Source organism: Mercurialis annua, linkage group LG7, assembly GCF_937616625.2.
Source record: "Mercurialis annua linkage group LG7, ddMerAnnu1.2, whole genome shotgun sequence".
NCBI lineage: Eukaryota > Viridiplantae > Streptophyta > Magnoliopsida > Malpighiales > Euphorbiaceae > Mercurialis > Mercurialis annua.
The window spans coordinates 2383491-2398288 of NC_065576.1; the positions used below are offsets into that span (position 1 = coordinate 2383491).

The 14798-nt window shown below is 30.6% G+C and overlaps 1 protein-coding gene and 1 long non-coding RNA gene across 2 annotated transcripts; one reads left to right on the forward strand and one right to left on the reverse strand.

The window, feature by feature from the left end:
- Positions 1–3602: 3602 nt before the first annotated feature.
- Positions 3603–5716, reverse strand: LOC126654680 (uncharacterized). The gene is made up of 2 exons (XR_007632671.1): positions 4071–5716; positions 3603–3986 (listed from the first exon to the last, which is right to left on the reverse strand). It is a non-coding gene; the product is annotated as an uncharacterized LOC126654680 (long non-coding RNA).
- Positions 5717–7174: 1458 nt separating this feature from the next.
- LOC126655035 (dolichyl-diphosphooligosaccharide--protein glycosyltransferase 48 kDa subunit-like) lies at positions 7175–11272 on the forward strand. The gene is made up of 12 exons (XM_050349035.2): positions 7175–7535; positions 7612–7874; positions 7970–8023; positions 8123–8236; positions 8662–8717; positions 8804–8845; positions 9674–9749; positions 9965–10036; positions 10148–10273; positions 10359–10463; positions 10654–10737; positions 10829–11272. The coding sequence occupies exons 1-12, from the start codon at positions 7250–7252 to the stop codon at positions 10874–10876; spliced, it is 1326 nt and encodes a 441-aa protein (XP_050204992.1). The 5' UTR covers positions 7175–7249; the 3' UTR covers positions 10877–11272.
- The last annotated feature ends 3526 nt before the right edge of the window (positions 11273–14798 follow it).

Sequence of the window (14798 nt, forward strand, 5' to 3'; positions counted from 1 at the left end):
TCTCTTTTTAATGTAATATATAGTATAATTAATGAGGGTATTCATGCCATTTTATTATTTTAACAATAAATGACTGCCTATAATTTGAAACAAAAAAATTTAGAATAGTGCCTATTAATTTAGAACGGAAGGAGTAATATCTATGATAGCTTCTTGTTATGGAGTCGTTTGACAACTTATCTTTAATATTAATATGTCGTTTGAATATCAACTCGTTTTTGTTCAGCTTTAATGTATTGTATAATTATCAAAATTAAGCCAACTGTTTGAAACAAAAGACGATGTATCAACCATAAATCGAACCAATCACTTTTGATCTATATTGTGATAAGTTGTGTTTTAAGTTCTTTTACCCATTCTCGCTATCCGGTCGGTATGAGCTTTGAAAACCCAAAATTTTATTGAACCAACATTTTTTTTTATAATTATTTCTTGTATTTTACTATTTTTTATGTTTTAAGTTTTAACCAGACCGACTGATTTTCCAACTTTTTATTTTTTGGTTTGGTTTTGAGTTTTTTCGGCTTGTTCAATTTCGGTTAAAGGTAATGTCATTCGGTCTCGAGCTTTTTGTCGATCAAGTTTTTTAGAAATTTGATTTGATTTTAACCGAGCTGATAAAATGATCACCCTAAAACCATCATCTCAAATAGAAATTAAATTTAGCATATCTTAAATTAAAACCATAAAAAATATTCTTAGAAACTATAGTTAATTTTTATTCCTTTTTCTTCCTCATATAAGCGTGATTTGTTTCTAAAACATATCTTTTTTTAAAAGAGATAGATAAAAACAAAATACAAAGTAAGGAGAAAACCCAAAAGAATACCAACACAAGTTAATGTTCTCTTATAGAACGCTTGATACTTTGAGCCCAGTTATGAGAGTCTGTATTCTCTAATTTCGGAATATGGCGAAACAGCATAAAAACGAAGGCTTGTCTTAGACGCCAAATATCGTCATAGATACCCTGCACTGAAGAAAGATTACAAATTTCATAGTTAACATTTATGGACCAAATTAAATATTTTTAATTTTTATAAAAACATTCTTTAACTAACAAAAGAGGATAGTAGTTAATTTAATCAAATGTCGGAATAAATAATTAACTTTTCAAAAAGTACAGGGTAACTAATTATGACCTAATATTGGGAGTAAATAATAATTATCCTAATATAAATTAGGACTTTTTACCCAATATACTGAAAATTGGCCCAAGTTTATTTTTATACAGTCCAAAACCAAAGTTTACATTCATACCATCCAAAATTAAAATTATAACCTAATTTCTTTGAATTCTTACTTTCCTACTGTTTATTCTTTTCCTCTTGAATTTTGGCGGCTCTTTCTTCTTCTCCACGAGTTCAGCACAGTTTCTCACGTTCTTATTCCTTCGCTTCCGCCGTTCCGCCTCCGTCGTTCCACCTTTGTCTCGCCGCGCCATCTTTCTTTTATCTTTTTGATTTTAGATCTGATTTTTTTTTTTCATTTTCAGATCTGTAATTTGTTTATCTTTTACTGTTTATTCACCATTAAACATGTATAAAGAGTATCTTTAAAGAATCTAATACTTATTTCATGTTATGTAGAATAATTTTGTGATTTTATGTAATAAATTCTGTTATTTCTGCATTTTTTTGTGTTTTGTTGTATTTCTACGTTTTTTTATTCTGCAGAACGATTTGTTGATGATGATTGATTGCTGAATTATTGTAATGTTACAGTGTTGTTGGTTTTATGTTGACTTTATGTTGATATCAACTGATTTTTTTTATTTTAACATTGACAAATAAGATAATATTGTCTGTGAAATAAATGCCTCATGTAAGTTTGCGAAATAGATGTTTATTTGAAAAACAGCAAGATGGAATGTGTAGTGCACATATTTGTTTGAATGATTGATCTTTTTGTGTTTTTTTCTCGATAAACGTTCTGACATTCGCTACATAAACATATGCTATTGGTATTCAGCCATTTTTTTATAACTTCCGTTTTCTAGAGTGTTAATTTATTAGAATGTACTGATATGCTTATATTTCTCTCCTTTTCTTTGAGAATTTTGCAGATTTCAGAGGCCAACGTGACCAATTCCATTTTCAATGCTTGGATTTGATTCTCTTACGGGAACCTTGTATGGTTTTGGTTTTGAGAATTATCTCCATGGTAAAAATTTGACATTAAACTGTTTTGGGTATGATGGATCCTAGATGGCATCCTTTATTTTAGAGTTGAAGAGTATTTTGTAGTATAGCAAATCTCATTGGAATGCCAATAACATTTTTCTGTTGTAAATATTATCATGGACATATAACAGTTATAGGTTTTGTGCTAGTTGACATTTTGGATTTTGAAGAAATTAGATAATGTAATTTCAATCTTTAATTTAAAAATATGCCGAAAATATTCTCATGAATGTTCACATTTCTTCTAGCTAATTGCAATTTGCGGGTACTAAATTCATTTTGGTATTTTTGGAATTTGGTTGGTTTTTTTGCTCCTTATATTATGTTCTACGTACAAACTTTATTATAAAATCAATGATGTACAATTATTTAAGCTATATTTATCAAAATCAATGCAAAATCAACTCGATGTCAACCTAAAATTAACATGTGCATATCGCTAAAATTAATTGAAGATCAACACAAAATCAACATAAAATCAATATGTGTATACTATTTAACATTAAAATTAATCAAATATCAACTCAAAATCAATATAAAATCAACATGTGTACAATATGTGTACATTATTTATTGTTGACATTTTTTGTCAGTTTTAATATCAACACAATATCAACAAAATATCAACTGGATAGTATTAATTTTGTAAATATTTTTTAACACTAATTTTTATTTTTAATATTTATTTACTTTTATTTTTGCTAATAATTAATCAAAAATTATTATTTGTCATATATTTAATTTTATATATATACTAGTAAAAAAATCCTTGCTTCGCTTCGGAACCAGATAAATTTAATTAATAATATTTGAAATGCATAATTAAATTTCATAATATTTTTAATTAATGAAGATCAATATATGGTTAATAGGTAAATGATAAATCTAAATATTTTATTTATTGAATTAAGTATTGGCATCTATATACAATTTAATATATTATAATGGGCATCTAATTATCATAAAACCAAACCTGATAAGCTATTGTAAATATAAATGTATCTTTGATATATTTTATTTAATATTAAAATTGACATGAAGCTTTATTTCTTTTAGCTTTGGGTAGTAGAAAATATGCCAAAAAATGATGCTATTTTAAAACTATAATCTAAGTACTAACTAATTTTTCTATCTTTTTTTTTTGATAATTTAGGGAGGGGAGCGCTTGTGGGAGGAATCGAACCCACAATCTAGCAATTTGCTGCTTAGTGCTTATACCATTTGAGCTATAGCTCATTGGTATTAATTTTTCTATCTTGAAAAAAAAGTACTAATTAATTTCAAATGAAAGAAACTAAGTTAAAATAAAAAAGAACAGTTATTAAAACTAATTAATATCAAAAAGGATTGTAATATTAAACCAACAAACTAACTATTATGAGCAGTTGAATAATTGATCTAAACAATCACACTCATACATTAAATTATTAATCAGAGTTGTTGATTCCTATTAAATAGAATTTCAATTGTCCAAACAAAGTTATATACTTATATATATTATAGCTTAATTTACATTTGCCCTAAACATAAAAAGTAAACCAAAGCCTTTGCTGCCGTCAACCACCAGCCGCATATTCAACTCCAGCCGCATATTCAACTGGTAGGATATTTGCCTCTCTAATAGCCGAAATGTCCCATCCACACCCAATCTAACAGATCATTCAACGTCTAGACATCTTCTTGAATTCTGTGTCAACGTGCATTCAAACATGACTGAAAATGGAAAGTGAGCGAGGTCTATAAGTTTGGAGACCATGTAAATCTTGGCCAACCGGTAGACCAGCAGCATTCTCTGTTGTTCAACTGGAATTTTGGAACATGGAGACCATTAAGAAATCACTGTTTTAAGTAGGCGTCGGTAACCATAATTGAACAAAATATGCATACCCTTTGTTCGGACTGATTGGGAATTTATAATATCACAACTTAACTTCTTCCTCAGCTCTGATAAAATTGATTTGTTTCATGGCTAAAAAAAAATGCTACTCAATAGAAGTCACATGGTAAAAAATAAACCTATTCTATGCCATACAACTGATTTGTATATTAATAGATTACGCTTTTAACTTGGCCAGCAAGCATACGTATATTGTTATCTGCTAAACTTTGCAAGTAAGTGTAGGCATATTTATCTTTGACTTGGAGGCTAAGTTCATAAGATAACTTTAAAATTCATATGCAAATCTTTTATTAATGTATTTACAGCGTTTACTAAAAGAGGTCTAAAAATGTATTATTCATAAAGGTTTCTGTGTAAATAAAACATAAAGGAAGGTTTTTAATATTTAGTAAACGTCAGTGTGAAGAATAAATAAAAACAGCATAAATTAGCACTGTTTTTTTTTATCTAAAAATAGATTGAAAAAATTGGTCTTTTTAATCAGAAATAAAAAAAAAATTACTAAAAGAGATCAAATAGTATAGTTGGTTTTGTCGAAATTATTAGCAAGGATAGGAGTTTTAAAAAAGAGACCCTCGATTATTCTTACTAAGATTTAACCAATAAAAAAATAAAAACTACTAAATAAAATAAATTAAGATCATATCATAGAAAATCATTTTAAAATGTAAATATTTCAAAACAAACTAACATATCCCTTCTGAAACTATTATTTTTAGATTAATCAATAAAAGAAAATTACTACATCAAATAAATTAAAATGATATCATAGAAAACCATTTTAAAATGTTGATGTTTTTGAAAATGATTTATCTTTTTTCTGTAATTATGTCTAGATTGTCTTTTTCGTAAAGACGTTTGTCTTCCACGCCTTTGTGGTTATGCTAATATAATGATCATTTATCCAAAAAAAAATGTTGATATTTCAAAACAAAATTAACATATCCCTCTCCTGAAACTATTTTTTTTTATATTTAAATAATTAGAATTTAAAATCACTGAAATGAATTTAATTTACTAAATAATTTAATTTTTTTCTAAAAAATTTGCAAATATTTATTTTGCTATACAGTTTCAAATAGTGTTGCTATTTGCCAAATTTATGTTTTTTTTCACATCGGATATTATTCAGTTGTTTCCATAAGAAAACATTATACGTGCATAAAATAACTTATAATATCAATTGTATACATGCATAAAATAACTTATAATATGAACTGATACACATAAATCACAAGAATACTGCAGTTTACTTCTAATAACCATCGATATGAATATAATTATTTTGTAAAACAGAAACGAAAATAAAGAGACATCCAGCTTTGAACACACAAAATCCGTACATATTTAGAATCAATAAAACATAGGTCGACTCATAAAAAACCTGATCTGCAAGGGAGAGAAAATAAAGCAGAATAGACGCATCCGTTGCTTCTTATTTGCTCTGTCATTTGTGGTTGCTGCAGAATACAGACTAAAAGAAGTTTTCTCTATGTTTCTTTATTTCCAACTCATTTTCTTTATATAAACAAAAAAATTACTAAACTTGGAAAGCAAGTATAGTAATTTTGATTATATCTTCTACTTGCAGGCCAAGTTCACAAACTTGAGTATCACGTTTCTTGAATGCAGGTGACATCTATCTATTTGAGCTGTCAAAAGGACAAAACAAATAAAAGAATTTAATTGCTTTGGTTGCTTTGTAATTAAATATAAGATGTTGGTCTTTCTTTTCAAAAGCAATTTGATTTTACAAAAATGGACAAAATAAAGCTGTTGTCATATATGCGTTCACTTGAAATTATTTATAGAAGTAAGGATTTTTCAGTAAAATTGAACCCAAAACACTGTTCAATGTACAGTGTTTTGGGTTCAGTTTTATACTATCTATATAGATATATATATCAATATAAAATCAACATTAAATCAACATTAAATTTACCAAAGATTAATGCATCATTTTTCATCTAAAGTACCAACACAAAATCAACATAATATCAACATAAATTCAAATTTGTAATATTATAATAATTCAAAATTATTATTTATATTTTTCACCAATACCAAAATCAACACCATGTCAACACTATATCAATATAAGATCAATATTGTAACATTACAATAATTTAACATCATTATTGTCTTCTTCACCGAAGTAGAAATTAAATTTATCATATCTTAAAATCAAATTAAAACCATAAAAAGTATTTTTACCCTATAGTTAACTTTTGTTCCTTCTTCTTCCTCATATAAGCGTGATTTGTTTCTAAAATATATATTTTTTTAAGGAAAAAGGGTCATTTATACTCCTAAGCTTTGTCTATAGAATCAAGTGAGGCCTTAACGTCCGGAAAGGTTCAAATATGCTTCTAACGTCTTAAACAGTGAACAACCAGACCCTTTAATTTTGATAATCATGCTCCTAACGTCTCATTTATGAGTTAAAAACTGGATACGGTTGTTCACTTCTTAAGACGTTAAGGGCATATTTGAACCTTTCCGGACGTTAGGGGGCTCACTTGATCCTACAAATAAACCTTAAGGGCATCAATGACCCTTTTTCCTTTTTTTAATAGAGATAGATAAAAACAAAATACAAAGTAAGGAGAAAACCCAAAAGAACACCAACAAAAATCAACGTCCTATCATAGAATGCTTGATACTTTGAGCCCAGTTATGAGAGCATGTATTTTCTGATCTCGGAATATGGCGAAACAGCGTAAAAGTGAAGGCTTGTTTTAAACGCCAAATATCATCACAGATATCCTACACTGAAGAAAGATTACGAATTTCAGAGTTACTATTTATGGACCAAATTAAATATTTTTAATTTTGATAAAAGACTCTTTAATTGACAGAAGAGGGTAGTAGTTAATTTAATCAAACATCGAGGGTAAACAATTAACTTTTCAAAAATTATGAGGTAACTAGTAATTATGACCTAATGTTAGGGAGTAAATAATAATTATCCCTAATATAAATTACAAACTCAGAATAGGTCCATTAATAATAAATCTTTATATTAAATATTTTTTATATTTAACATAAAACGTTTCGGTAAAAAAACGGACTGAAAAGAAACGCAAACGCAATCTGAAGACCAACAAAAACCCTTGGGTTTGTTCGATACTGAGAGAGAGAACGTAACACAGAGATCTTAGTGAAAATGGAGATCAATAAGCTCTCGATCTCATTCATTTTGATAATTCTAACCTCACTTGTATTTCCATTTCTGTCCCTGTCATTCTCGCCGGAATCTCCGTCAGATCGCCGAGTTTTAGTATTACTCGACGATTTTTCTCTCAAATCGTCACACTCCATTTATTTCAACTCATTGAAATCTCGCGGCTTCGACCTCGATTTCAAGCTCGCCGACGATCCGAAGCTAGCTGTTCAACGCTACGGCCAGTACTTGTACGATGGCATGATCGTCTTTTCACCTTCGACCGAGAGTACGTCCGTTCATTTTGTTTTTCTCAAACTACCGTTATTACTGTTATTAATATGATTTTATTTGGTAATGTTTAGGGTTTGGAGGTGCATTAGATTTAGCGGCGGTTATTGACTTTGTTGACGCGGGACATGACTTGATAATTGCTGCTGATTCGTCAGCTTCTGATTTGATTAGAAGTATTGCCACGGAATGTGGCGTTGATTTTGATGATGATTCGACAGCTGTGGTTGTTGATCATCAAAGCTATGCTGTTTCGGAGATTAGCGGCGATCATACATTGATTGCTGCTAGTGATTTTATTGAATCTGATGTTATACTAGGGAAGTCTAAAATCGAGGTTCGTTGAGTACTTAATTGCATAGGCTGTAATTTGTTTCGGATATTTAATGTTATAGGTCGGTAATGATTGCTTTGGTTATGTGTTTAAAACAGGCTCCTGTGCTTTTTAAAGGTATTGCGCACTCTGCTAATGCAGCTAATAACCTGGTAATATGAAGACAAAATGTGGATTTATTTTATGTGGTTGTACTTGTTGTTATAGCTAATTGAATGATTAGTGAATTTTTGTTGTTGTGGTTTTAATAGGCTTTTCAAGTGCTTTCAGCTTCTCCTTCAGCTTATTCAGCTAACCCTAGTTCAAAGTTATCAAGTCCTCCGTCACTTACTGGGAAGTCCATTTCCTTAGTTTCAGTAATGCAGGTATGTTGGATCTCATTATCAGCCGAGTGTACTAAGATATATGCATGTGTTTACCCTTGCATTTGTCCATATTTTGGAGTTAAATAATGAGGCGTTGCATTTTGTCTCTACTAGCCATTTTGTTGGCCTTTCAAAAATCATGTCTATATAGCTCAGGGTGGAGCTGCTTATATAATATGTTCATTAAAGGAAAAAAACTGCTAAACTATATTTGATATTTACCTTTTGGTTCTATTAGACGTTCTAGTGCGTCAGGACTGTCAGGTAATTAACACTTCTCTGTTGTCGGTCTCTCTGTACTATAGGTTAATTTGGCTATACGACTAAAGTATGCCCTAGTCCCTGTTACAAAACCTTGTATCTTGGTTAAGTTAAGGAAATTTAAGAATATATAATCTCTTTACCTGACTATTCTTTTAATGCAGGCCAGAAACAATGCTCGCATTATGATCACTGGATCTTTAGATATGCTTAGTAACCGGTATGTAGGTTTGTGATTGTCTCCAGCTTTATTTTCTTAGAAAATATCTGTTCATCAGTAAAGATATCTTCTTTTATTTGATTCAGGTTGTTCAAATCAGGTGTGCAGAGTGCTAGGAACCACATAAAGTATGTCAAGCTTTTATTTCTGTTTTTCAGTTTTTTGTAGCTGTAATATTGGTTTCTGAGGTACCTAAAAACAGTTATGCATTAATGTAATTCGCGTCGAGTTTTAATAGGATGATACTACTTGTCATTTAACATTTTCTTTGAGCAAAAATGTTTGAATCCTAGATACTAGATAGAGTAGTGACCTTAATCTAAATTGCATTCATAGGCTTAGCGGCTTAGCCTAGCACCTGATGCATACCTCAACTTGGTCAACCAACTTTGTGTTCTCTACTTCTCTTTCTCCTTTTTTTGTCAACTAAAAATATGGAAAAAACCCTGAAAAATGACCTTACTGCATGTAGTCTAGCTTTCCGTGTCTCATATGTGGTTTTAAAGGTGTGAGGCACACAAGACAACATAGGTTTTGTGTGATATGTGTAGGTCTATCTAAGAGATGTAAGTTGCACATTTACAGAAGCAAAACTTACATATTGTTTTGAAGTTGCTGTGCTGCATATCAATGATATTGAATTCGTACTCGTATGAGACATTAATTTCATTTTATCATATATTTACCCTTTTGGTAAAATTCTCGTTACAGGTGGGGCTGTATATGCTACTTTTCTACTTCAAAATTAGTTCTCCAGGCTCTTATTGATAATTCCTAATGCATATTTTTGTGTATAATTGTATTAGGGTTGAGAAATTTTTAAAGTGGCATGCACCATTTTTTTTATTCCGAGCGTAAACTCACCACCCCAACATGTTCATTATCTGTCAATCATATGCACATTTGTCTCCTTTTTTCTGCCTTTCACCATGTGCTTTTGAATGTTTTCATTACAGATTTGAGAAATCTGGCAATGAACAGTTTGTGACTGCACTTAGTGAATGGATCTTTCATGAAAGGGGTCATCTAAAGGTGAGACATTTATTAGCCATCCAATGTTTGTGTATACTGTAGATTTGCAGATTACTGATGCCAAATCAACAGTTAAAATCTGTCTGTAGGAGCTTTAAATTAAGATTTTTATGGCTACCTTTGGCTTTGGTTCCTAACTTAATTTGTTTTTTTTTTATATTTCACATCTGTTGCATGATATTGAGTCTTATTTTTTTTTTTTTTTTGGTTTTAAGGCTGTCAATCTTAGACACAACAAAGTTGGGGAAACTGGCGAACCTGCAATATACCGAATCAAAGATGATTTGGTAATGCCTCAACATTTTCTATCCTGCAACTTTTGTTTTGATTTTATATCCTCGGAAGAAATTAAATTTTAAAACAATGCTTTCTCTCCATTAAATTTTATTTGATCGCAGGACTTCTATGTTGAGCTATATGAATGGTCAGGAAAGAGCTGGGAACCCTATGTGGCCAATGATGTTCAGGTTCAATTCTATATGATGAGTCCTTATGTGTTGAAAACCCTCTCAACTGACCAGAAGGTATTGTTAATTCTCATTGCACCCTTTTACAATTTTGCAGCCACTCTTTTCCATCGTCTCTGATTAGTTATGTACTTCCTTCCAGGGTCTGTACAAGACATCATTCAAGGTGCCTGATGTTTATGGAGTTTTCCAATTTAAGGTTGAATATCAGAAGCTTGGATACACTACCTTGTCACTTTCCAAACAGGTAAGCAGTTTTTTTTTTAATATCCGGCTCACAAAACCTGCAGTGTCTTGTTGACTTTGCAAATTGCATTTTCAATTCTTTTGGATCGGTAATTTTATATGGCTTGTTACTGCTGAGAAAAAAAGAAGCCAGATTATGCAGCCACCATAAGCATTGTTTGAACCGATACTAATCCAATTATGAATGACAGATTCCTGTTCGGCCTTTCAAACACAATGAATATGAGAGATTCATTATAACTGCCTATCCATACTATGGAGCATCTTTTGCAACGGTACTTTCTCAGTCTTTCATAAAAAAATTTATTGCTGTTAGAGTTGACAAATGTGCAAAAAGAGCTAAGCATCTTGTACTGCTGTTTGCAGATGGCTGGCTTCTTTATCTTCAGTTTTGTCTACCTCTACAACAAGTAAATTACTGCTAGTTATAGTAGAGAGGATTGAATTTTAACAGCTTCTTTCAAGCCTCTCGGAAAAAAATTGAGGTCCTGTGACCTGTCTACTAAATTTTCACCTCAAGATTGTTTAGAAGTTAAATTTATTGTACTGAAGAGCATATCAGGATCTTCATTCCAGCTGTAGTAATGTAATGCTTGCGGGAGCACGTAGGATTGCGGGTTCACAAGTCAATTAGGTCTTTTGGCACGACTAGGCAATGGATCTGAAGGACTGAATCCGGTTAATGATTTAATTTTGCATTTGCTTTTACTTTTCTTAACCTTCTTGCCTAGAATTATTCAGTTTCATGTGGAAGGATTATTAAACATCCTTTACCAAAGGCCTTACTCTATATGCTAATTTCTCATTGAATTTTCTTGTTGACACATGAAATTGTGTGGTTATATGTAGGCATGTGCTAAAACTGAATAACATAACCAAACTAAGAAGTTTGGTTCAGTTTGATTTTGGGTACAATTGTAATATATAAAAAAGAGAAGAAATGAAAAAAAAGTATTGATTATATATGAATGAGATGGTAATGGCAATGTACACAGTGAAATGGAAACCTAAGTGATCAAGAGAATTGAATTCTGTGATTAAGCTCACCGGAGCAATATCAACGAAAAAGAATGAAAGTAACAAGAAAACCCAACTCTATTGTGAAACCCAAACTAACAAGAAAGCCTAATAAGCAGAAAAAGGATTAAAAAGTTGATATAGAGCTTTTATGAACTTACAAATCTGCGTCACCAAGGAGCCGACGGAGGAGATCATTATCCTCCGTCATTATCCCCCAGCGACTCATCGTGACAGAATTTTCATAAATACTCTGCATCTGCCCTATTTCCTCTTTCTCGGTCTTTTCCGTGGCCTGTTTCAAGAACTCCTTCAGCTCAGAAAGTAGCTGCTCCTGGTCACAACTTTTTTGTTTGCCGTCGTCCGGTGGACATTTGGGCAGCTTGCCCTAGAGGTTCTTGATATCGCCAAGTGCCACCGCCGGCTCTGTTTTCGCCGTAGTCCCATTCTAGAAAGAATGAAGTACCCCATAGCTGTTCTTGATATCATGAAGTGCCACCCCATAGAGGTTCAATTCTATATGATGAGTCCTTATGTGTTGAAAACCCTCTCAACTGACAAGAAGGTATTGTTATTCTCATTGCACCCTTTTACAATTTTACAGCCACTCTTTCCGTCGTCTCTGATTAGTTATATACTTCCTTTCAGGGTCTGTACAAGACATCATTCAAATTGCACTGCTGCCGTTATTGATGAATATGCAAGAAAAGCTAAGCATCTTGTACTGTTGATTGCAGATGGCTGGTTTCTTTATCTTCAGTTTTTTCTACCTCTACAAAAGTAAATTCCTGCTATATATAGTAGAGAGGATTGAATTTTAACAGTTTCTTTCAAGCCTCTTGGAAAAAAAAAACAAAAATTTCACCTAAAGTTCGTTTAGAAGTTAGCATATAAATGTATCGCATTCAAGAACTAGCATGTCAGGCTGTTCTTTCCACCCGTAGAAATCTTTATTTATTATTTTTTTATCACTAAACATTTGCACATGGCTAACGCCTCATTGGTTTGTTGCATGAATGACGTGGCGCGACCGTTGCGTTGTATAATTATTCAAGAAAAATCAAGTCTGAAACCGCAGAGATGGACCCATGGTGAACAAAGTTAGTGCTCATTGGCATGGAAATCGTGTAGGGAATAACAAATGTTGGAACTGCATTGAATTGAATAAGGCAGTTTTGTGAATAGGCATGAAGCAACCTTGTGTAATTGGTCTTTTGAGTTTGGTGTGGATGTAGTTTTTGAGTCACGGCAAGCATATTAATATCAACACCACTTGTTCTTGGCAGCTTTTGAAATTTGTCCAGGAATGAAAGAAAAATAAAAAAAATCCATTAACGGTTGAAAAACGAATTTTTTTTCCGTTCTTTTAAAAAAAATTGAATGACTAAAGTACAATACTTTTGGTAAATATCCGTTTTAATTTATTAGATAAATTCATTTAAATTAAATGGTTCTAGAGTAAAAATTGATAGGAATAGAGTAATTTTTTTTTATTTTGGAGAGATCACAATTTATGTTCCTACGGAAATAGTCCATCCAAATTAACTAAAAAAGAGGAAATGATTGTAATTTTTTTTTAGCATTGGGTAGAGATCATAACAAACAATTACTGTATATTATGATGTCATTACAAAGTAAGATATATATTATATAGAGTTAATTCCATATAAAATCATCACATGTATACATTTTTTCATCTTAATCACGTTATTTAAAAAGTGTCAAATAAAATTATCTTTCACTTTTTTGCAAATCTATCACGAATTTGAAAATTTGGTGTTCATTGTTCACTCGACAACCGGAATCAAGAAGAAAAGAATAAAATGAAGGTATTTTTGTGTTTAATTAGAAGGTATTTTTTGTGTTAATTAGGGTATTAGTCATATTAGGACATGTGTTTGGGAGGAAAAAGGCACCGGATTTTTTCATCGGTGATAAATTTATAAAAAAAATAAAAGGTGGTGATTTTATTTGATATTTTTAAAGAACGTGATTGAAATAAAAAAAAATGTATAAAGATGATGATTTTATATGAAATCAACCATATTATATACCATGTGTTTTTTTTATTTTTTTGAAATAAGCATGAAGATTTTTATTGACTCAAAATCGTAGCAGTTACGATAGTAAAATTTGGGAAAATTTCGATCATTTGACATAGGACAATACGCCAATGCTAAAAGTATAAATAATTTGATCGCAATCTTATAGATTTTTAAAAACGTTATCTGACATAACTTTGTTGGAGTTATTTAAATTTTTGATCCTTCAATTTCTGTTTAATTATTATGCTTATTTTTTTAGTATTATATTAAATACATCATAAATTTTATCATCGAATTATTAGTATATAATATAGAAACTATCACATCAGTCCAGGCATTTTTGCTAGAATTGTTTTGAATATTGTATTCTTTAGACTGAAACATACTATGATTAGATTATAAGGTAATAATATGATTAGATTATAAGGTAGTAATAATATGGAGAAATTTTTAGATAGACTGAGTCTACCATAACATCCGTCGACTAAGCCACTCATAATATAACACCTTTTTAAAATGATTTTTTTTATTAAACCTCATTAAAATGATGACAATATCATAATATCACTATTAAAATTTGAATATATTTATTGTACAATTATTATAATATTACTATTATTTTAATAAAATATTATATTATAAATGACTTAATCTACAGATAATGCGGGTAAATTCGGTGTACCTAAAAATTTCTTGATAATATGGTTAGATTATGTTGATTTAAATATTTTGGTTGATGTAAGGCGACAACCTTGTTTTTAGTCCTGGCAGCAAGACCTATGAAAAACGAGGAAGGTGACGAAACGGCTAGAAATTCTAAATCTAAAGATCTCCGCCTGACGTGTCAAAATTCAAAATTAAATTTATTTGAAACCAATGAAATTATGACAACAATTAAATTCCATAATCTTAATTCATAGCACGACATACACAGAATAATAATAAAAACCTGTATATGCAATTATAATGCTCCAAGCACAGCCACAGCATAAGACATGAATCATTTTGAGTGTGGCGAATTTTAATTTTTTATCTCCTCCTCTCAAACAAGATTTAAATAGCAGGAAATTGCAGTTTTTTCACTGATTTATTAATATTTTATGATTTTATTTTGAATAAATTGTTCTGATCAAAGTCTTATTTTTTTGGTGTGTTTTTTGAGTGAAAATTTAATTTTGTTTGTATCCGTTTTAAAATTGTTCAAAAAAATTCAACTATTGTTTGAATTCTAGACTCAAATACCTTGACAATTCAAGTTTTTTTTTTTCATTTTT

What these genes read in the sequence shown, in the direction of transcription:
- LOC126655035 (XM_050349035.2), top strand. Translation starts at nt 7,250, where the DNA reads ATGGAGATCAATAAGCTCTCGATCTCATTCATTTTGATAATTCTAACC. An exon ending in ATGAAAGGGGTCATCTAAAG is followed by an intron (nt 9,750 to 9,964) that starts GTGAGACATTTA and finishes TTTGGTTTTAAG; the next exon opens with GCTGTCAATCTTAGACACAA. An exon ending in CCTTGTCACTTTCCAAACAG is followed by an intron (nt 10,464 to 10,653) that starts GTAAGCAGTTTT and finishes TATGAATGACAG; the next exon opens with ATTCCTGTTCGGCCTTTCAA.